Source organism: Stegastes partitus, unplaced genomic scaffold, assembly GCF_000690725.1.
Source record: "Stegastes partitus isolate 25-593 unplaced genomic scaffold, Stegastes_partitus-1.0.2 Scaffold2069, whole genome shotgun sequence".
NCBI classification, from domain to species: domain Eukaryota; kingdom Metazoa; phylum Chordata; class Actinopteri; family Pomacentridae; genus Stegastes; species Stegastes partitus.
In genome coordinates, this window is record NW_007579800.1 from 68,063 (window position 1) to 92,057 (window position 23,995).

The 23,995-nt window shown below is 40.0% G+C and overlaps 1 protein-coding gene and 2 non-coding genes across 4 annotated transcripts; 2 read left to right on the forward strand and 1 right to left on the reverse strand.

The window, feature by feature from the left end:
- Positions 1-589: 589 nt before the first annotated feature.
- gjc1 (gap junction protein gamma 1) lies at positions 590-2,050 on the reverse strand. Of its 2 annotated transcripts, XM_008303791.1 has the most exons (3): positions 1,204-2,050; positions 791-1,098; positions 590-709 (listed from the first exon to the last, which is right to left on the reverse strand). In XM_008303791.1, exons 1-3 carry the CDS (start codon positions 2,048-2,050, stop codon positions 590-592), a joined length of 1,275 nt encoding a protein of 424 aa, XP_008302013.1. The 2 variants fall into 2 exon arrangements, with proteins under 2 accessions (XP_008302013.1, XP_008302012.1); XM_008303790.1 differs by having other exon boundaries at positions 590-2,050.
- Positions 2,051-17,174: 15,124 nt separating this feature from the next.
- trnac-gca (transfer RNA cysteine (anticodon GCA)) lies at positions 17,175-17,246 on the forward strand. The gene has a single exon. It is a non-coding gene; the product is annotated as a tRNA-Cys (tRNA).
- A 2,391-nt stretch (positions 17,247-19,637) lies between these two features.
- On the forward strand, positions 19,638-19,709 carry trnac-gca (transfer RNA cysteine (anticodon GCA)). The gene has a single exon. It is a non-coding gene; the product is annotated as a tRNA-Cys (tRNA).
- Positions 19,710-23,995: the final 4,286 nt, after the last annotated feature.

Sequence of the window (23,995 nt, forward strand, 5' to 3'; positions counted from 1 at the left end):
TGTGAACGACGCCGAAGAGGACGCAGACCATCATGAGTGACAAGACGCAGCCTTCAGGAAGGTGATGCTCTTTGCTGCGTTTGTGATTCATTTTTTTTATTGCGTTTATTGATGTTCCTTTATTGTGTCGTAACAGTGTGAAGTTGTCGCTTTAGCTTTTCTGGAACACGGGGACGACATGGCACCCGGTGTTGTGATGACTTCGAAAAGCCTGCTAAGCCATATCTGGGATCTGTCTAATTTGCGAGAGAACTCATTATGATTTTCCGAAGCTGAAATCCCCCTAAGACAGGACGAACAGGAAGACGACGGAGGTCAATAATCTGACTCGAGGAGACATGTAAACGACAGATGCAGTTTGTGTTGGTGTAATGGTTCAAGTTACACGGTGATAGCCCAGACAAACTAATTGTCAGCTGCAATATCACAATTTCATGTTTTGTTTTTTTTTCTACACAAACACACATCTTTCTCCAGCTTGCAGGATTCTTAAAGGCACAGAGGTGTTTAAATATCCAAGAAAAGATTGCAACAGCTCATCATCCAGTCTGATATATATATACATGGGTTCATTACACTGTTTCTGGGATTAAATCCATACAGAGGGCTTCCCCTCTCCTGATTTGCTGCTGCTGCTGTTGCTGCTGCTGCCTCCTCCGCTGCTGCCTCCTTTGCCATGCTTGAATCTATGCTTGCGCTCCTTCTGAGGCTGCGGCTGAGGCTGCGGTTGGGCCTGGATAATGTTACTTTGGGGCTTGTCGTCCTGGTTGTCCCCGAGCTGCTCCTCGGCCCGGTGCTGCTGACTGTAGGCCTGGATGGCCGCCTCCAGCTGTTCGTGAGCCTGCTGGATCATGTCTTTGTTCAGAGCCACTCGGGCCTCCCCTCCGGTGGGGAAATTGTCCTCGTTGCTGCCAAACTGCTGCTGCTCCTCCTGGGCGATGTTCGCCCGGTTCTGCTTGCATGCCATCTTGGCATTGCTGAGGTCGGTGTAGGGCATCTGCTCCGGTTTCACCACGATGTTGTAGCCGGGCGGAGCTGACGGAGTGTTCCACGAGAAGGGATAGCCGACATAATCGGCGGCGCCATCTCCACCAACTCCTCCCTCAGAGCCGGCCTCCGGCCCTGTACCCCCTACGGAGCCCTCCACACCCCCATTGTTGCCCAGCAAGCCCAACTGGTACTCGTCCTCCTGAGGTGGGCAGCGGCGGCGCCGAAGAATGTCACAGATGGAGCCGATGCCCAAATGGAGCATCTCCCAAATGTTTAGCGTGAGGCAAAGGACGGTGACACCGTACATGATGCGCAGGAAGATGGTTTTCTCAGTTGGCCGAGACACAAAGCAGTCAACGCTGTGGGGACAAGGTTTCCCCGAGCACACAAACACCGGTGTCACACGGAAACCGTACAGCAAATACTGGCCGGCAAGAAATCCTGCTTCTAATATAGTACGGGTCACCAGCTGTAGAACATAAACCCGCATCAGCCCTTCATCCTGGATACGCTTACGTCCATCGTGGCGGATTTTGGGTCTGGGTGTCGGCTGCAGAGGATCCCTTGGCCTTTTAGGAGGCTCGATCTCTGGCACCTCGTAGATCATCGGATCATCCTCCTGGTCCTCCTCAGTCTCCTCAATGCCTCGATGCTGTCTTGCTCCGAAGCAGATTTTCCTGGGTTTTCTATGCGTGTAGCCTCCTCCTCCTCCTGTTCTAACCGCGGCAGCTCCACTTCCTCCTTTGGATTCATCTAATCGTGCAATCTTGTTGACGGCGTAGCCCATATACATGAGAGAAGGCATTGCCACTAGAATGATCTGGAAGACCCAGAAGCGGACATGGGACAGAGGGGCAAAGGCGTCGTAGCAGACATTCTCGCAGCCCGGCTGGCCCGAGTTGCAGACAAACTTGCTCTGTTCGTCGTAGTAGATGGACTCTCCCCCGACGGCGGTGAGAACGATGCGGAAGACGATGAGCACGGTGAGCCACAGCTTCCCCACGAAGGTGGAGTGGTTGTGGATCTCCTCCAGCAGCCGCGTGAGGAAGCTCCAGCTCATGGTGTCGCTGGACAGTGGGGCAGACAGTGTCCCTCTCTCACCTGCTCACAGACTCTGCAGAAAGAAAAGGACACAACAGAAAACAGAGTCAGTTCACATTACAGGCCTCTACTGGAATATCTGAAGGGTCGATCCATATAAAAGCAACCCAATCTGAAAAAGTTCCAACCTGACCCCCTCGGCATGTGTTGAAACTGTACAGGAAAAATCTGTAATATAACAGAAATGTGTTTTTTGTTTGTTTGTTTGTTTGTTTTTCACCATTTCTTAGTCTTTAATATACAGAATAGAATATTTGTAACATTTTTTAAAAATAGTTTAAATAAGTAGTTAGCGGTATAATTTTATGGTCAAACACGGTAAAAGAACTTAAATTACCATTTATAAAAATACAGAATTTTGATATAGACAAACATTATGGGATATGTCATAGTTTGATCAGCAAAACTGCAGCAGTTTAACGTCTATAACAAAGAGTCATAGAAACAAGCATTGGTTCCCTGGATGTGTTTTCCGTTTTCTGATAATTCACCAGAGAAAACTTGAGTGCATTTTGGGTAAACTTTCAAGGCTCATATCAACATGTGTGGTACTCTTTTGGTCAAAGCAAGCTATTGCAAATGGAAGGTTTCATTTTTATCCATATCTGATACCAGGATCATCTTCTAGACACAATTCAGTCTGTTGCAAAATACATTTCTGATATTGTCGTAGCTTAACACTTGCAAAATGTGACTCAAGAAATCAAAATCATGATAACCCCTGCACGATCATCACATGATACCGAGATTAGACAGCATCGCTGTTGTTCAGACTCACAAAGTGACAGAACAAGAAGAACTGAATGCTAAAAACTTGTTTGATCGATGTAATTCGTCCACACTATTATATGAAACACCAATGTTGTTTCTCCATTCCACAGCCAGAAGCTACATCCACGAGCTCTGATTGAGTTTTCACGGCGTGACCCTCAAACATTTTAAAAAACGATCTGGCAAGATTTGTCCAGTTTTGTTCCCCCAGTAAAATCCTCGAGAAAATTGTATTCATCCTGCAAGTTCAGCAGCAAGATGTGAAAGGGGGTGACACAATAAATGCCTTAATTAAAATGAATGCTCCTCTTTAAGCTCTGGCAATCAATACACCCTTAATTTGATCTGTTGCTCCTCGCGGCTCCAGTGCACACACAAATTCAGCCCGGCGAGGTTTTGCTGTCAAGTTCGGGGCTTTTTAGGGAATTAGACGACCAAACAGGGTGGAAAGAGGATATCGGTATTAAAAAATACCATCAAACAGCGCTGAGAAGGAGGCGAAATAATCCAAATAGGGAATTTCGCTATCGCCAAACACACACACACTTTATTTAACAGCCTATCTCTTTTAGGGGGAAATAAATCCTCTTAGTGAGCCTTCTTCTGTGTGAGGTGCAGTTTTCAGGATTGTATTAACTTCACTGGTTTGTTCTGGTTGGGAGGTATTGTGCTGGGTATTGCTATATGTGTGGGGGAATTGAGGGACATGTTGCCTTATGTAGGTTAGGTCTGGGCTGCAGGCAGTCCATCCAAACCAGCAGAATCAGCAGGTGGCCGGGCACAAACCGTTGGAGCGGGATTTCAGACAGCAGAGCCACATTAGCTCAGGCAGTGGAGCTGAACCCAAACACTGGCGTCCCTCAGGGCGGCTTTGGGGGATGAGTGTGACACCTCCACACAACTTTCCCCCTCATGAAGCCGCAACAGCGCGTGGCTTATTGTCAGCTTGACTGAGAGGAAAATCCAGCCATGAATACGAGCTCAGATTGGGGTTTAAAGGGCTTGCAGGGACGATATCCTTACCAAGCAGGTTGGGAGCTTAGAGTCGGAGGGAAATTCAGCCTCCCAGCGTCTCTCTCTCTCTCTCTCTCTCTCTGCTTTGTGTCTGCAGGAGTGTTTTGGAGAAAGGCCCCTGCGATAAAACATGTGTCCACTATTGATCAGTGTGACCATATAAGGACACGGCTGGGACGCGGGAGGAAGACGTCAGGAATGCTTCACGTGCACGCTCGCGAGCGCACGGCGGCCTCGAAACTGATTCCTGCAAACAGGCCCGAGTCTTCCGAGCGTCTGTGACCGACATGTATGAGTAAGCAGCAGCAGCAGCAGCAGCAGCAGCAGCAGCAGCAGCAGCGCATGGCCTGAGCCGAGCAGCGTCCTTCCCTGGCCGAGCTCCGTCTGACTTTTCTCTGCATTACATCACTGTGTTTCTTTACATAACTCACACTGGGCTGCACAGTTGTCCTTTAGCTAATAATACCCAGATTCACAGACAAACAGGCGGCTGCAAAGGTTAAACTGCTCCATTTAATACAGTGATGAGGTTAGTTCGATGTTCCGGAGCAACAAATGTAATAATTTGTGTTTCTTGCATTTTTCATTTGTCTGCTATATTTGCAGCATCTTCTATATACTTTACTCAATATTTATATTGTTGTGGATTCAGTGTTATTGTCAAGGACCACTGAGATTTGTTTACTTGAGGAGCAAACTCATTTACAAGTATGTTTGCATATGAAATAAGTTCCCCTCACATGAAACGGCGCTCTGTTAAATGTGCTGACTGCAGTTTGACTGATAACTTTAAACTTTTTATTCAGCACCTGTCAAAGTGTATGTACAAATCAGTCATTTTATTGAGTTTTTCCTTTTTATTTTAGTATTACTATTTTAGTGGGGGGGTTTGTTTTGTTTTGGGGTTTTTTTTTAATTGTTGAAAACCACAAAATGTCAATAAAATGCCAAAAGCATACCATAAATTTCCATGTTTCAGTAAAATTTGTAACCGTGACAAAACATAAAATTTCCATTTTTAAGAAAACACATTATCTTTGACATAAAAACAACAATTTATAAAGAATTCAGGAATATGTATTGATATTTATTTATTGATAAAACTCAAATTAGACTTGGCATGATGTAAATAATAATAACAACAATAACAACAATAATATACAAAATTATATATTTACAGATTTTTTTGTATTTCTTAAATACACAAATATATTAATAAAATTCCAAAATAGATTGTGAATTTAAACTATAAAACAATGTAAAATTACATTTTTTAAAAATTAAGGTAGATTTTTAAAACAAAAAATTCGAAGGTAAACCAATACATTTCACACGTGGATTTAAATTCAGTTTAGTTAACTTGCTTGTAGAAACCCATTAAATACATGATATGACCTAAATTTAACTGCATACTGTTGTAATTACAGTCAGAACTATTAGTATATCTTAGTATGGCTTTGCAAATGTTTTATGTAAAGTGATATGAAGAGCTCACATTATACTTGATATGATTATTGCAATTTGAAGCTGAATTCTTAGTTTCACAAAGGCATTTTGATTAATTTTTTTTTTACACATAAAATTCTATTTTAAAAAATAACCTTTACTGCAAAACAACATTATTTGACCATATTTGTGGGTAATTTCATTGTTTTGTATTATTGTTCTTCCATTGTTTTTTTGTCTTATGTCAGACATTATGTTTTTTCTGTCATATAGTATTTATTTTACATTATTTTTATTTACAACATGTGACATATTCAAACACAGTTTTTATGCTTTTATGGCTGCACCATTCCCATGTGTTTGGTACTTTGGGGAATTAATGTTCTGTGTGTTTGTGCAACGTGCATGTTGTGTAGTTTGTAAAAACAGCCTTTGTGAATTCGACAGTCATAGAGGAACCTGGCCCTTTGATGAATCTTTGTCCCCCTCTGTTAGGTTCTCCGGTGCGCCAGAATAAGTCCGACTCCCCCCTTGACCAGGAGAGACGCTCCAGCTTCAGCCACGCATCTGCTTGGGTTTAATACTGCTGCTATCTCAGCCACATATAACCTGGCATTTTGCCTTCTCATCCAATTTATGTCTGCAGGAGCTAGTGGGGCAGTTAGGGGTAAGAAGCTGACTCTGTGCATTAAGCTACCGCGGTGAGTCAGCCTCCCGAATAGCTCGGCACAGACGCAGCAGGCAGGCGTTCTGTCTGTTACTTTGATATAAAGAATGAACAGCAAATTGGTGGAAATCATGTCACACAGGAAAACATCAAACAGCTAGGCCAGACTTTAGGTTCAAAAGTTGGAGGGAAAAGCCCCTGAGGTGTAAACTCATATAGCAGGAGACGACTAATGAGCTTTGAGAGGGAATCACATCCAGGATAAATGGCTCCATTAGCAGAAAAGGTCACGACTGAGTAATCACAGGTCAACAAACTCCCAAGTATCCGCCTCTCTGAGCTCTCACAGCCCCAACAGAGCAGGTTAAAGTCCAACAAGAGAGATGAACTCTCCACATCACATGTCACGCTCTGACTCAAGCCGACACTTGTGATTACAGTTATCGTCACTGCCGGGTTCCCCTCAGGATGCACAGGGACTCACATCCAGACGTACAGTTTACATACGCTCGCACGTGCCTCCAAAAGCTACCACAGCGTCCCGGCTCTGCTGCAGCGGGGTTAGCCGAGGCTCCTTATTCACCGCCGTGACTCACCGTGTGGCTCCAGCTGGCGGGCCCCGAGCTGGGGAGGGGACACCAGGGGAATGAGCCCATCGTGGGACAAACCCCGACCGACCGGAGCACGGGGGGGGATGACTGCAGGTGGGTGAGCGTTGATTTGCACAACTGGGACATGTGTTGTAACCAGCATGCATCATCCAGGGGACTTCTACGCTGCAACAGGTAAAGTTTGCAAAACAGATGTGCAGGGTCACAGTTTGTGCATGTTGAAGCTCAGTGTTTTCCTTCACAAACACAAACTTGGGTTCTTTTCAGGACAAGTGATCCATTTAACGCACTAATTACTTGGAGATGCAAGCTTGTAGCGTTACAGTTCTTTCTTATGCTATATGCACGACACAATTTAAGTGAATTGCATATGCAGATGCATGTGTAAGGTTGTGTTTTTGTTTCGTTTTTTTATATGTGCAAGCGCAAAATGTCATGCTTTAATCTCATGTGGGATGAGCCAAACGCAAAAAGAAAAATAGATCCAAAGCACTTCTGAAGGTGCTTTTTTGTACATTTTCTTGTTATTTCTTGGTTCAGGATGTAAGTTCAAGATTTAATGTCTGTATTTGTCACATCCAATCTGTGTAATGAGATCCAAAGTCACATACTGCTGAGGTTATGCTAAAAAGAACATTGTGAAATAAATAATGATAATTATAGTGATCGCAAGAATAATAAAAACAAGATAAAAACCTTTTAACCCTCTGGTGGGTTTGAAAGGCAAGTTATTTAAAAAAAAAAAAAAAACGCCAAAGTGACACCATTCATCTGAGCCAGACACTGTAAAAGAGTAAAGAAGATTTTAAATTTTCCCACTGCCCTTGAACTATTCATCCGTGCCCCGCTGGTCCATCAGAATTTAAGCTTGATTGTACATGCCTCGTTTAAAACTTTGCCAAAAATAAACCCTTTGTAGTCATCATCTTAAAAATGTTAACAAAATCTGCACTTCACAACACAACTAGGAAGTCACGAGTAACTCAACTCCACTAAACAGTCACGTGATAACAAATTCAAGGAGCATTCGGCTGAACTGCAGGCTGTGTTTACACAGAGTGGGGATAAGACAAGAACAAAAAAAACGAGTCCACAGTGAGGAAAACTGCTGCAGAGGGTTAAAATTAGAAAAAAAAAATCTAAATTTAGGCTACAGCAAAAACTTTGACTGCGATAAACAGAGGTCAAAGGTCACTGCTGTGATCACCTGAGAGGAAAACGAACAAAACAAATTATTAAATCATTAATAAAGTGGATTTTTTTTTAAATGTCTGCATAAAACATATCTCTCCTGGGGTTTGATATATGCAGATCCATGTATAAACACACAAACACACTAAGCCACATGCATATTAATGAGCACAGGCCAAGGGCATTTTGGATTCTAAATGTACTGTAATGCATCGCGAAAAAAAAGCTCTAATGAGTGTATGTAAGGCTAATAGATTTATTAGCCTTCGGTTAACTCAGTGAAGCGTGCTAACGTGCACGTTTATAGACAGATGCGAAACATGAAACAGATTTAACTGCTCCGTAAAACTATTTTTTGCTATTTATAGATGGAGACAGTGGAACATTTTCCATAATTAAAATTTAAATATTAATTTACAGACAAGCGTACATTTATATCTGCAGCAGCTCCTGTACATCAGCAAAACGCAGGCTTTCATTCCTGCAGAATGTCAGCAGCATCTCCTCAGCCTGCTTCGCCGTCGCGCTAATCATCAATTAGATCTCTCTTAGTGTTTTTAAAGTGATTGTAAAGATCTGAAGGCAGTAAAAGTAGCCATCAGCGCTTCCTTCAGCCAACTGTGATTTGGCTCCTGATCGTGCTGATCTGCTGCTGGACCGCTGCCTTTAAAACACTCATCGTTTCAAGTTTACTCCTTTATGTGATTATGATCAGCTTCTGGGGTTTGTCCGCAACTTTTAATGACTGCCATGGTCTGGCTTTCCCTTCAGCATCTCAGTGGGGAAAAATCAGCATATTTATTAGCATATTTTGCACATTTATACTCAGGTCAAGTAGTATTTTATATAGATTTTATGAGTTTTGAATGCGTAATAAGCAAATTACTCAGATAAAATGACCACTACAGGGTCTCAGCCCCAACACATATTAAATATATGCATTTTTACTGCATGTTTAGGATCTTATTGATCTGTTTACACTGTTTATTTTGACATTTTTTTTGTTGTAAAACACTTTGTAACTCAGCACTATACAAATATTGTTCCTCTTATTGCTATTATTAATATTAAAGTTGTGCTATTCTGTATCCGTTTCGCCAGTCACTTTTACTTACTGGTTGTGTATGACATTATTTATCTCCTTTTTCTTGCACTGATGCTTAAAAATTGTTATTATTATTATTATTATTAATCTAGTGTTTCTATAATTAATAGGATCTGCAAAAATAATAGATGCCAAACCCTCATGCATAATCATGCTGCTGTCGTTTCAACTAAGTTTTTAGACGAAAATTAATATTAATGTCATTTTTGTTGTTTTAGACTTCAAATTAAGACGAGTAAACCAGTCAGCCTTGACAGAAACAAGCAGGTTGTTTGTTTTCTGTCACCAAATCACATCTGTGAACTCAAACAAAGTGAGAATATTCATCTAAACTTATTCACCAGTCTTTAGTGTCAACGTTCAAAGCTGACATCCAGGCAGAGAGAAGGGTTAATTGCACCGATTCCCTCAAAAACATGAACCCACCAAAGCGGTGAACTCACATTTTTAATTTTAAATTACCAGAAATCCTCAACTGGAATGTAATCAGTGAAGTTTTGGACCAAAAGTCATCCCTGTGCACAGTTTGAAGTTGCTTTGTTCAGAGATTTAATATGCCGCCTTTGTTAAGCTTTATCGCAAAAAAAAGGAACCCTTTTTATTTCCTTTAAAAAATGGACTATTCAGCTTATAATTAATTGGGAAGAGATTCTGGCACAATGAGGTCTATTGTATGAGCATGTCAGTAGTCGGCCAGCTTCTTTTTCAGGTGTTGCAATCAAAAAAATATGTTTTTTTACACGATTGTGGCTCCAATATTAATTCTACAGCTTTAAAGAGAGTACAAGTCATAATAAAAGCCTCAGAAAGTCATGCGAGGACTTATTAAGACCTCTGCTCAGTGTTCTTCTGGCTGTTTGAGGGTCAGTGCCACGGTGAACTCGTCCATTTGTTCTGCCGGCGGCGTCCTCAGGCTTCACTGATGCCCTCCTGAGCTCCCACCTTGTCCTGCACAAATAATCGGCTCACCCACCAGACATCTGTCCGTTATAAACCTCCCTTTGTGGCTTAAATCTGGGCTGTTCTGACGCCAAGAGACCCCACACAAAATAAAAAATATTAAAAAAAAAGGTCACGATATGAGCGGAGATAAGGACTACTACAGCGCCGTGCGGAGGACCGACCGCTGGCAAAAGCTCGGCTTAAAAAGCACAGGGGGGTTTCTCATATTGTGCTTCCTCTTCTCCAATTCTGAAGGGGCTGGATAAGCTCCTTTGTTAGGCAGCCAGAGATATTTAAATCATCAAAAAAATAAATAAAAAAATCCTGCCTCGCTAAAAATGGAATTCTTATCAACATTTTCTGGTTGTCAGTTTTTTTGTCTCCGACTGCAACTTTGCTTAAAAAGAGTCCCTGAAGTGATTAAAACACGACTTTGCACTAAGTTCACCCACGGAAAGGTTATCGAGGCTGTTCGTTTCACAGGCTAATCTCTGCATTTGCACAAACACAGACATTCAACTTACTTGCTAGAGGGATCAATGCACGAAGCCATGAAACACAAACAAACTAGAAATTCCAAAGAAGTTGAGTAAGACAGTGCGAAAAACCCCAATTTGGGGCCTCCAGACTTAAAGGAACTGAAAAGATCCCACTAGTGAGTGGTTAAAAATAGAAGGTTCTGCGGGGTGGTCCATCATGAAGTGGAAGATCTGGAGATGGATGAACGAGCTGTTCTTCTGCAGTTTGCACCAGGGGAGGCGGGTTCTAGAGGTCTGCCTCTCTCTCGAGTGCGTGGGAAACTAAAAATTCCCTCATTAATAGTGTCCGAAGGGAAGGAACACAACGGCAAACCGGTTCCATATGTTACAGCAGGAATCTCTGAGGCAGCAGCAGCCTCTGTGCGAGCGCATCTGTGCTTTTTGTTCAGCTTCACACAGGAGGGAAAAAAATGCACGGAAAGCACCTTGTTAGCCACAGAGATGGAAGTTTCTGTGATGGAGTTCAAGAACTCAGGTCGAGGTTTGGCTTCTCGAGCACAAAGGATTTGCCAAATTCTTATAGTTTGAGGTGTAAATGAATAAAAAGCGAGATAAGAAATGACACAAACAGCGTACTCACTCTACTCCGTCTCTCCCAGATGCCAGGTAGCGTCTCCTTTGTCTCCCAACCTGAGGCCCCCCATCATCTGTCTGGACTTCTCACTTTCTCGTCTTTACATACTCCTAACACCGGCTGACATCAAACAGCCCTGACCCCGAAACCAACAAACGGCAACAGAAAAAAAAAATAAAACCTCCAAACAAAACCCACGGCTCCGAGGCCGTTCTCTTCCCGAGCGGCGCCTTGTGTTTGTGCTTAACCAAGTGTGAGCTCTTCCTGAAAGCGAGAGGGGATGAGGGAGGCAGAGCATCTTGCCTCAATGGTCCTCACTTACCCCCCTCATCCCCTCCAAACTGGGTCACGGCTGGGGGTTGGGGGACGGGTGGTGTGTTTGGTGGTGGTGGTGGGGTTTTTAATACCCCTCTGAGGGGTAAAGGGAGGGGAGGTCTGGTCCTGACAGACAGTGAGAGGATGGGAGGGGAAGGTATCAGCGGCTTTTGGAGGTAAATGAAGCTCAACTCAGGGATTCTGACAGACGTCTGGGAAGCAAAGTGGAGCAGGACGAGGATTTCACGCAAAGGTAGGAGTCGGACTCACAATTTGGGTTTTTGTGCCCTGGCAAAGGGTGTCTTAGACGGAAACTTTAACCTTCTGAACCCCAAAATCTTGCAGTCTGGTTTCAAAAGAATGTTATCTTGCAAAAAAAATGACACCATTTAACAGAAAGAAGCACTTGATTTTCAACTTTTTGACACTCCTAGTCATGTAAACATGCTGCTCCACTGGAAAACATGAGCTGATATCTGTGTAAAATTGTGATATTCTGTCAAAATTGCTTTATTCTACGTGTCTCCTTTCAAAAATTGTCAAACATAAACTGTGAGCATTAGCAAGATTCTATAAAAAACAAGAAATGGTGGTTTAGCTGCAAAAAAAAAGGGACTTTTTAGCTGCCAGAGCAGAGAGGAGACAAATATGGCAACTGATGAAAAATGTAAGCAGAAAAATATCCATAGTATGTAGAATCACTATTTCTTCCAGTGTGAGTAACACCTGTAGGCATCGATAAACACATAAAACTTTTTCATTTTTTTATGATTTCTAAGCTGCACAGAAGACGTGTTTCTCTCTACTTCTAGTCATATTTGTGCTCTTTTCATACAGGTGCAGGACTGTAAGTTGCTGTGATTTTCTTCTCTGCTTTATTTGAAAATGTGCAGAAAAAAAAAACACTGTGTTTTTATAAAGGTAACAGTTGGACCTAGAAGTCAGCTTTTCGTGCTTTTCTAACACTATTAAAGGGCATTTTCAATGGAAATTTGATCCCTCTGAACACTAAAACACAGCGTTGGGTTTCAAAAGCATGTTATATTTCTAAAAATCACACCATTTAAAAGACAGAATAACTGCATTTTCGACTTTTTGATGGGCCTACCAATCAGTATCCACCAAACCGAACCTAATCAAATCTAAGCTTCAAATCACATTTCATTAAAATCACTGTACAACAAATTAAAAATATCAGTCGTAAAATACATAGTATGTAAAGTGGCGAGTTGCTTTTGGTGTTGGGAACACCTGTAGGTATAAATAAAGAAATTCAACTTGACTTTTTTTCTTTTTTTAACCGTTGATGGTGTTATAACTGTGTTGTACTTCTAGTCATGCTTGTTCTGTTTCCACAGAGGTGCAGGACTTTGGATTACAGTGTATTTATTCTACACCTGTTTTAAAAAATTGCCAAAAATAAAATGTTTGCAGTAACGAAATTCTGTCAAAAAAATGAAACGTCGTGCACTCCTCGGTGTAAACGCAGAGCCATTAGTGACTCAGTAGAAACTAACAGTCACCTGATAAAAATTCAGGGACTTCACAGCTCAGCCTGCAGTTCAGCTTCTGTGTTTACACAGAGCGGATAGAAGACAAGTACGGCGATAAATTCAAATACATGTAGTGAAATATCTCAGGTATGTAGAGTCACCATTTCTCCAGTGTTTGTAACCTCTCTGACCGCTTGGATGAACAGTTGTGCGGTTTTGTTTTGGGTTTGTTTTTATTCAGTTTTTTATTAGATAAAGAAAGAAATTCAACTTCTGTTCTTTTTGATGATGCATTTCTGAGTTCCCTCAACTTCTAGCCATGGTTGTTCTGTTTCCATAGAGGTGCAGGACTTTATATTGCAGCGAAAAATGAGCCAACAGTTAGTAAAAATGTGACAGGAGCAAGAGAATGTGTTTGGGGTTCAGATGGTTACATGTGCAACATTTTGAGACCACAATATATTAATATATAGAGAATTTTCTTATTTTTTGCAATTTTGTCGTATCGTTTCTTAAAATAGTAAATTATTTTGTGCTTTGTTGAGGGGAAAACAAGAAAGACTTGGACATGTTTGCATAAAAAATAAAAATAAAAAATGCCTGAGTATACGTTACGGCTGTTTTCTCATCTTCTCTGACTTGTGACTTATACTTTTGATATCATAATGCACTTAATCCATCTTTATGTAAACCTTATTTAACTTCTTTTACGTCTGTGGCCTTACAAAAAAAAAGAATAATCTCAATGAGCCTTTTTCCTGGTTCACTAAAGACAAAAATATAAAATCAAACAAGAACAACATCACTGAGGAGTTTTTCAGCTCCATCATAAAGCATCTTCAAGTATGAGCTGCTCCCACTGAGCTGACGCTTTCTAAAGTGTTTATCCTTTGTGACCTTTTACAATGAAAGTCAGCGAAGTTCCTGGTAAATGTCTGGAGGAATAAGAAAGTAACCAGAGTCTGAACTTTGCTCTCAAGGTCTCTGCTGTCACAGTTTGAGCGTAACACTACGGATGCCTTCCAGGAGGGACTGAAAATATGTCGCGTCCATATTTAAATGACTTTGCATCTCTTGACCTCTCAGTTCTCGCTCTTATAACACTGTGATTCTGAACTGCTATAATTACTTCTGATGTCCAGTGTGGAACGTAGAACAGGAACCAGTTCTTCTATTAGCGTAACCCAAATACTAGTGTTGGTAAACTGTATATCTTAACCAGCAAGCAGCGAGACATTGCAGAGATGCTTTGGATAGTTTAACAGAGCTGCAGCCGCAGACACTCACAAACACAAGGACTTTCATTTAATAGTGGCGACTGTTTTGATCATCAGTGACTTGGTTTGAGTCATTTTGTCAGAAATGAAAGTGTAAATTCTCTGATTGCAGTTTCTTAAAAGTGAATATTTTCTTATTTGTTTCCTCCTCTGTGATGGTAAACTGAATATCTTTGGGTTGTGGACAAATGAAGACATTGGTCATCTTTGACTTTTGGAAACAGTGATTGACTTTTTTTTTTTCCATTTTCTGACTTTTTATAGTCCTAACTGATTAATTGAGAAAAGGGTCGACAGATTAATCAACAATGAAAGTAACTGTTAGTTGCAGGCTTAGTTCCAAATTGTACTTATTGGTCTCGTTGAAACCTGATAATCAGCATCATCTTTAGAAGAAAATGATTTTAAACTTGTCAATCATCCTACTCATTTGTGATGTGCCTTTCAGTTGAAACATAAGCTTTAAATCGTAATATTTAATTAAAATCCTTTTATTGAGCATTCATAAGATGCTGTGAAAATTAAAACATTTGGCGCTGCACTATCAAGTAGCCATTAGTGACTCAGCTGCAACCAACAGTCACCTGATAAAAATGTGGGCAGTTTTTGGCTGAACTGCAGGCAGTGTTTACACACAGCAGAGAGGAATTAACTGTGGAAACAGATGGAACATGTTTGTGGTAAACAATATCTACAGTATGTAGAGTCACCAGTTTTATTTTGCTTGTTTGTTTTTTGAGTAATTCCACTTTTATGATTTAGGGAAAATTTAACTGCGTTATACTGCAACAAAGACATTTCTGAGTTCTCTCTCCTTCTTCATGGTTGTGTTGTTTCCACAGAGGTGCGGGATTTTATATTGCAGTGAAAAATGAGCCCACAGTGAGGAAAACGTAACAGGAACAAATTAATAACACCCAGAAACAGATTAATTAATGATTAAAATCAGCGCTAGTTGCAGCCTTAGTTCCAAATAAAGGCCATTCATTCTTAAAAATCAGAAGTAACTCTGAAAACAAAACATATGAAACTCTATAAACGTGCAATAAAGAACCAAAAGTGTGAGTAGAAAGATGCTGTCAGTGACAGATAAGCTTCCTAATGGACTTCTTCTGCTCCATCTATACCTGTGTACACTGTGTTGGGGGCAGAACTGCTGCATTTATGCATCACTGGTTTGAACTACGGGGAAGGTGCATAAAAAAGTTCACATCAGAGCCACTTAGCATAAATGTCAAACTCCATAGGAATATTAGGACTTGGAGTTCTGAGACGTTTGGTCCCAAAACACACGTTCAAGGCAACAGGAGCCTCCAATGGGATTTTAAAACACTAGAACAGATATTTGCTCATGTTTCATTCAAAGATATTGTATCACTGCAGCTATATACACACACAGTACCGTTCAGATCACATGAACAGTGTTTCCTATCAGTCCTAATGTGGCAAAGTACAACAAACAATGGATGCTAGTTGTGCTGCATCTTTGTGTACAACTACAGAAAAAGGAGCTAACGAGACCTCTTCACACAGAAAGTCATGAGAGGATGCCGTGAACTTTGTTGGGAAAAAGTTGGGAACCGTCCAAGTAATCAGCTGACCCCGCCCCAGTCTAAACGCTTAACGTCAACCGCGTGGACGTTTCATCGCCTCTGCTCGCAGAAATATGGACACTCGATCATAATCCTCCATCACTTCCAGCCTCTCTCCACCCCCCCCCAACTCGCTCCCTTCTCATGGAGCCGCAATCATGCGACGCCACCGACAATAAAAGATGTTCGTTTGATATTGTCCAAATCCACTCACCAGCGGTGGTTTGCTCAAATTAGGACTGCACGCTATCTCGGCCTCTTTTCTTATCTCGCCCTCTGAGCCGACCAGTTGCTATCACCGAATTTCACAGATCGCGGTGCTGAGAAATGGCAGCGTGTAAATCCTCTTTAAGTTCACATCGTGTCGCTCAAAGTCCACAGCTTGGGCTAAATATGTTTTCTTTAATGTACAGCTATCACAGTTTTTCATATACATTAAGCTGATAAGTAGTGAAATGTGGGATTTTCTTTTTTTTCTTATAATAACCTTGAATAATTTGTCATCTGCATTTCCTTTGATGTGAGCAGTTTTATGGAGTTTGTTTTTAAGATCTGATGGACCTTTTGAACCCGAGCAGTTGCTGTATGTTTCTTTTTACTTAGTATGTGCTCATTTTTCAATCCGGCACATCTATGGAAACGACACAACCATGACTACAAGTAGAGAAAACGTGCAGTAAGACAGTTATAACGCCTAAAAAGTAGATCTTTTCACTTTTACAGCCTCTACAAACTTTGTCTCTCTACTCTGCACATCAACTGGCTCCACTGTATTCTGTTTGTGAGACACTGCTGCATTTATGTTCAGGATTAAATATGTTTTATTTTATTTTTTCTCAAAGTCTCTCCTGTCGTCTCCTCTCTGCTTTGTAGAAACACTGCCTGCAGTTCACCTGAAAGCTTCTCTGATTTCTTGTCATGTGACTGTTGGTTGCAGCCAAGTCAGTCCTGGGATTTTAGTTGCAGAAAGAAGTGCAAAATTTTTTTATTTTTACAAAATCTTGTTAGCGCAAACTGTTTATTTTTAGTTATTTTTTAAATACATGTGAAATGAAGTGATTGTGATGTCACAATTTCAGGCTTAGATTAGGTTGTTTATCCTGATGATGTGTTTAAGGACTGTTGGAAAGTTAATATTCTTCTCATTCTTTTTGTTTTTTATTGTTTCTGACTCAGATAAATGGTGCCATTTTGACTTTTTCTTTAAAGCCCACTTGTACACCTACCAGCAGGTTTTGGGATTTAAAGGGTTCGAACATTTTTTCATTTTTTTTATCATCCTTTATCATCCTTCTGCTCTGATAAATGCTGTAACATTTGGATTTTGTTAAAGATAACGTGCCTGTCAAACCAAGTCATCAGATGCGAGTGTGTTGACTCGTGGGTGTTGCACTTAATAAAACACAATAAATCATCATGTGTGACACTATCTGTGTTTGTGTCTTCATGTCGTGTTCGACATTGTGCAGCGAGGAGGTAGAATTAATGACTGGTCATGTTCTCCTGAGACAAACTGGAATACCTCCTGGCTATGGAAGCCACATAAGGGAGTATAGCTCAGTGGTAGAGCATTTGACTGCAGATCAAGAGGTCCCCAGTCCAAATCTGGGTGCCCCCTTGAATGAAGCCTCACGGTGAAAACACAGAGCTGCTTTTACAAACTGTGTCACATCAGCACTTTGACCGGTTTGGTGGCTGCTTCACTACAAATTCTTTTCTGTGAACTCATTAAAGCATCTTATTGTTGACAGTTTTTAGCAGCAGATGCTCCTGAATGCTGCCCAACTTCACACTAAAGCAGCTGATGCTCTCTGCAGGTCACACTTTTCTCCTGAATCCACATTTAATACTAAATCTATACAGGTGACTACATAAAGTAAAAGTACCTAACACCATATGTTTATAGGTAGATTCTCTGGTGCTGCTTTCAGGAAAAAAGGCGCTAATGGGAACCAGAAGAGTATTATTTACAACAGCTTCAACTACAACGATAGAAAAAATGGTTTCTGCACTATAAAAAATGGACATTGTTAAGGGTTTATAACTGTGATTTATTTAAAGCAATCTACTGGTATTTTACAAGTTTCTTTAAACAATGCCCACATCAAGCATTTTATTTGTATTTTTACAAATTGGAATTGTAACTACACTATTATTGTTGTATTTAAATCAGTAATAAATATCAGAATTTTACAGCTATGTGCTGTTATCTGTTTTGGAAAAAAAAAACGTGTATATTAAGGAACAAGACATGCTAAATAGTTCTTTAAACTGTTTTAAATTTAATGTTTTGCCTTTTTTTGTTAAATTGTATTCTATAAATAGTGAAATCAGTGTAAAAAAATAAATGTACATATTTTTCTAAAAAAAAAAAAAGGCTGAAACTGCACATAATAAATCAAAAATCAGCATTTTTGCAAACAGTCATTTCTTTTACAGCGTGTAACCATCAGATCACACAGTTTTACTGTATTTAAAGCAACTAAAATATCATTATTTTGCAGATATTTGCTGTTATTTTCACCATTTTTACAGTTTTTGAACATCGCACTACTCCACATTTTTTTAAATGTGTTTTCTTACACCTTTGCTGCCAGATTTTTACTTTTTTAAAACCTGATTTGTGTTTTTACAGTGTGGATGCAATGTACAAAGTAAACGGAGAAGATGGAGAAAACGACTAAATAAAGTCTGGGCAGTGGTGATGGTTTGTTTTTGCTACTTTCATCGTGTGCTCACTGCTAAACTGTGAGTTAGTATTCTGTACACTGCTATTTACTACCATCATATTCTTGCTGCTATACAGCACAACCTAGCTATGCTGTATCATCTCTCCTCATAATAACAACGTTCCCTGACCTTCTCCGCAAACAACTTTGTCAGGCTTTAGTGCATAAATCTGTACCTCCATCTGTGCTGCTCATTATGCAAAACAGCAGCTCTGCACACAACAGTATTAACATGATAAAAAGTGCGTAGAGATGTGTGTCACACACACAAATTCCTCTGTGTGTAGCAGCACGTGCAGCTCGGCGATGTGAGGATCATGTCACATTATGCTGCGACGAAACCAAAGCCTTTCATTTCTCAGACAACATCGCGAAGAAGCAACAGTTTCATTGCAACTCATCAACACCGAGGTTCCAGTAAATACTTAATTCTGAGCGCACACAAGCAGCCTTCGGAAAATGTGTATATAGGAGCACGTCGTAGCAGCGATAGATTGAGGAGATTGGAGCTGCTTAACTCCCATAATCCTTCAGTCCGCCTGCATAAACCCAACTAATTTGGCTCATTTTACAGTGTATGGTCCATGTAAACATCAAAGCACTTTAAGTCGGGGCCTGAGTGACAGATTTGTCAGTTGGCTTCTTGTCATTATTTTCACAACATGCCTGCACTCAGGCCATTTCCAGAAATCTCTCTCAGACTGACGAGTGGCTAATAATGTGCGTTAAGCCCGACACGTCGTTAAATGAGGACTTTATGGGGAGAAGTGCATCCTTTAAGATGACAGTGCAATGTTTTGGACTGATCCCCGTCAACATGTGAGGGCTGGAATTTACAAGTTTACAACAAGAAAAGCTGAATTTGGAAAACTTTTCTGGATCCAACCAAAGAAACGAGCTCAGTTTTTTTATTTTTTTCCAAACTCCAGTTCCCTGCTGTCGAGTTGACTCCCTCAGGATTCTGTCGCATCTCGGCGTTTTGTTTCTGCTTCAAATGCGTCACATGAGTGAAAACACCAGTTAGAGTTCAGTCAAACAGTAACTGAACCTCTTGACTCTGTCTGTGCACCTTATAAACAGAGTCACAGAGCAGAGGAGAAGCTGCGACTGCAAACCGTGTGATGCAGCAAGTGTTAAAGTGGCAACAGGCAGAAAAAAATGTAGTTATATTATTATAATAAGTTTATAGGTGGACCTACTTTTGTCCTTTTTCAGCTGTCATACGTCAGGTTGTAGGTGCCTTTGTGATCTGGTCAAATGATGCCTCAACACAGAACAAGGGGGGTATAGCTCAGTGGTAGAGCATTTGACTGCAGATCAAGAGGTCCCCAGTTCAAATCTGGGTGCCCCCTGAGGAAATGTTTATGTCAAAACACGTACTTTCATGTGACCTTATATCCCAGCCACAAATATATACTCATCACAGAGGGTTCACACGTTGGCATGTTGATGCTGTTAGTGTGTGTCCTTGTAAATACTTTAGCTTCAACAAGTAATCAATGAGCTGTCAACTATCAAATCAATCGCAAGCTATTTGGATAATTGATTTATCAATGTGAGCCATTTTTTAGAAGGAAAAAAAAAAGCCAAAATTTTGTCATTTCAGCTTATTAAACATGGTTGAACTCTTTCTCTATGACAGCAAACTGAATATCTTTGAGCAAAACAAACTAAGACATCTGTTATCGTGGCTTTTGGAAAACACTGATCAACATTTTCTGACCAAGTAATGCACTGATTAATTTAGAAAATAATCAACAGATTCATCTACAATAAAAACAATGTTAGGTTAGTTACTAAATGCACTTGAGAAGCTCAAAATTTGAAAATAAAATGAAAAGAAAAATAAAATAAAATCATCGATTTGAGCTTTAGGTGGAAAATTAAACATTTAATAAAATGATTAGTCTTCAGTGACTCTATCTATATATTATGCTTTAAAACATTTGACTTTAAACATGTTTACTTATAGAGCACAATAAATGTATTCGATGGTGTGCGACAGTTCAGTGATCAGAGGCTGTAAGTCAAGAGTTAATTGGCAGTTTCATATTCTTAGAATAACAATCATTCTGGGAGGTGAAAAAGCTTGAAATGTTCCTTTAAGGCTCTTTTATCACCAGCGGATCTATAGTCGCCTTTGTAGTCACAAATCATTTCACGCTCCGCTGAACAGGCCTTTAATTATAGGAAGACTTCTCTTCTTTACGTGTCGGAAACGAGCAGCTTCCACTATAAACACATTATAAAGTTCTTCAGAGGCAGCAGCAGAAGGGATTTATAGTTTTGTATTATTCATGGACAAAAGTGAACAATTAGAAGAAGAACAAGAGGCTTTGACTGCAGGTCAAAAGATCCCCCATTAGCATGACATTATCGCCCAGGCCTGAGCTGAACATGGAAGCTGAATAAACGTGTGAGTACAAGAGAAAGAAAAGCTCAGCTGGACTACTAGAGGGACAATATTAGTGTGAGAGGGTTCAACATGTCATTAAAGGCAGATCATTCTGTTTAACTAGAGTGTTTACACTCACAGCAGGTTAAACTGCATGTTTCTGTTAATTTTATGACAATATATATTCATGAAAGCGCTGATACGTGCAGCAGCAGGAGAGCAAAGGGAGAGGTTGTTGTGTGTCGTCTGGCTGGAAACGGAAACCTGCAGACCTTCACAAGTCACTCGTACACAGTTTGACACCTGTGGCTGCAAAGTTACACAACGTCCTGAGTCGTCTGCCAGCGATTCTCAATCTCAGTGTCAGGAATCAGCCCTGCTTGTTTCAGTCAAGGCACTTCCAGCCTGTCTACAAATAGCCATCTAGAAAACTGGAACAGGATGCACTTAACAGGCTGGATGGGGGGAAAAAATTATGTGTTTTTTTTCTCTCTTTTTTTTATTGGATCAGTTTACTGTTGTTTTTCCTGTTTTGTTATATTACAGAAAGTAGACTAGTAAAATAACAGAAAAATAAGTCTTTTTTACAACTTATCTATAAAAAACAAAACAGATCAAAACTGTAAATATTGTCCAAATCAAAAAATCTTTATCTTAATAAACGTTAATTTGTTCTTTTATCATGTTTGACTATGAAACTGCATAGATTTACTGTATTTAAATCAACAAAAAATGGTATCTGCTGGAAAAAAATAGTTTATTAAGAAGTGAAAATGGTTACAGATTTTCCCTGTTTTGTAATATGACTGATATAACCAGTAAAACCCCAGAAACAGTACTCATTTACATGTCAAATGTGAAAAATCAGGCAAAAACTATGTATAATATTCTCATTTAAAACCCCCTGCAATTTTACAAATAGAAAGTTGTCCCTTTACATTAATAATTATTTTACATCAGACGTAAATTCAAAGTAAGTTTTTTTTTTGTCATTTTGTTTATATTTTTATGCATATAAAATACAGAAAAATCTATAAAATATAAATGGAAATGTAACATTTTTCTTTCTTTAATCAGTGCAACCCATATGGTTATGGGGAATAAACGAATCTTGAATTTTTCCTTTATATTTTAAAGATTTTTCTGTTGTTTTTCATTTAAAAGTTTTTACGTATTTTGTTTTGTTTTTTTATCTAGAATTTTTCCTTCATACTTTATAGATACACTCTCAAATAAACAACTCAGTGACCTATAGAGTTCACACAAGTGGCATCCAGATTAAAACAAGGGACGTCTTGATGTGCAGTCTCATGCTCTACCACTGAGCTATACTCCCATCACTGTAACTCACAGAGGTGACTTTGTTCCTGCACACAGTACAGCAAATAATTATGTGCATGTCTTTGCTCATGATGGATGGATGGATGGATGGATGGATGGATGGATGGATGGATGGATGGATGGATGGATGGATGGATGGATGGATGGATAAATTAATATCAAGGTAAGGAAAGCGTACCATAAACGAATGCACACTCTAAATCGTGTAACACACTAATGAACGAACAACCCAACCAACCAACCAACCAACCATATCCTCCACAATTTACTATCTTATCTGCTCACTGGTGCCTTCTAGTAAACAATTTTAATAAGTTTGCTTACGTTGTCTTTATCAAGCTTAAATATACAGTAACACTGACATTTCATAAAAGACATCATGTTTATCAGTTTACATCTTTACTTTTTGTTTTTCATGAGGAATTGTTTTTACACAGTTTGCACGTGAGCTCAGTGCAAGTTTTGTGTATCTCATGCAGGAAGAAGTCTGGAAAACCGTGAACCCTTGTTGATTTTTACTTGCAGCATGGAGCAAATTAATTAACAGAGGGCGAATGGAGGCTTCAAGCACATGTTCATTATCGTACACAAACATGTGGCTAAGACATTCGGAGCCTCATGAGTGAACAAACACATTTGGGATTTTCAAGTATTTGCAATTCAGAGGGAGGTTGCCTCCTTGACTCGGGCTGTCTGTTTGGCTTTGTGGGAAGAACTCATTGTCAAACCGGGCTGGAATGACAAATAGAGTTTGTACCAAATATGCAGGAGTGTAGCTAAATGGCAGAATAGTTAACTGCAGATGTACAGATCCCCGGCTCCACTCTGTGTGCCCCCTCTCTATATAAACAGTATTCTGTGCATGTGGCTTTGCTGCATGTCAAAGCCAACATGGCAGCAGACAATAGAGAAGCTTACAGCTCTGTGGAAAGGCTTTAGAGGAAATTTAAACCACAGATCTCTAATACACGTGCTCTATAGATCCTCATCTTGCTGTTTCTCTTCTGATCTTTGCTACAGGCTGTTCACATTTTAAATTGCTCTCTATAGGTTCGACAAAACGCAATCATGAAAGCCCTGCATCCCCACACCTTACAATAGACTGATTTTTTTTATTATCTTGGATTGTTCCTGTCGTGTGGTTATAGCTCAGCGGCTGCAAACAAAGAAATCCCATTTCAAACTCTCTGTGTCCCTTTTTTGACATTATATATAGTACAGCCATAGCTGCAACTTATTACTTATCCTGCCACTTGTGTTTATCTTCTCTTAAATACATTTTTTATCAGCAAAACCGAAAGAAAAGTGTATGAATTAAAGGTTCCATATGGTGAAAATCTATTTCTATTGTGTTTTGTGGTTGCTGTGAACTTGTAGGTGAGAAATGTAAGCGGTTAAGATATGAAAATATTTACTTCTGTCAGAATGAGCAGATGCCTCTAAGTCCACCAGGTTATGTTTAATGTTCTATTTAATGCTATGAGATGACTTGTTGTTGTAAATATGCGCATACAAATATAACTGAATTGAATTGAATTGAATTGTTCCGCTGCAAGAGTGAACACAAGAGTCTTCATGCATTTCAAGCATCTGATGAACTACAAACCCAGTAGATTACTATTATTTTTGGATGGCAACATCACCACAATACTAGAAAGATCCTTAGGGTTAGCATGTTGTGCAGCTAACATTGGCTTTGGCCATATGTCAGAGCTCTGTGAAAACTGTAACACTGACGGACATTCAGAACTAGGGGGAGCTTTAATTTAAACCAATAAACAAGGACCGAGTGGGTTTCTGTGTTTTCATGTTGCCTGTTGTGCGTTATTGCAACATAAATTGAGCTGCTGTTTACATCTGTTAGCTTCCCTCCTGCTCTGTGCTCACATAAACTGCATTCCC

What these genes read in the sequence shown, in the direction of transcription:
- gjc1 (XM_008303790.1), bottom strand. Translation starts at nt 2,050, where the DNA reads ATGAGCTGGAGCTTCCTCACGCGGCTGCTGGAGGAGATCCACAACCAC.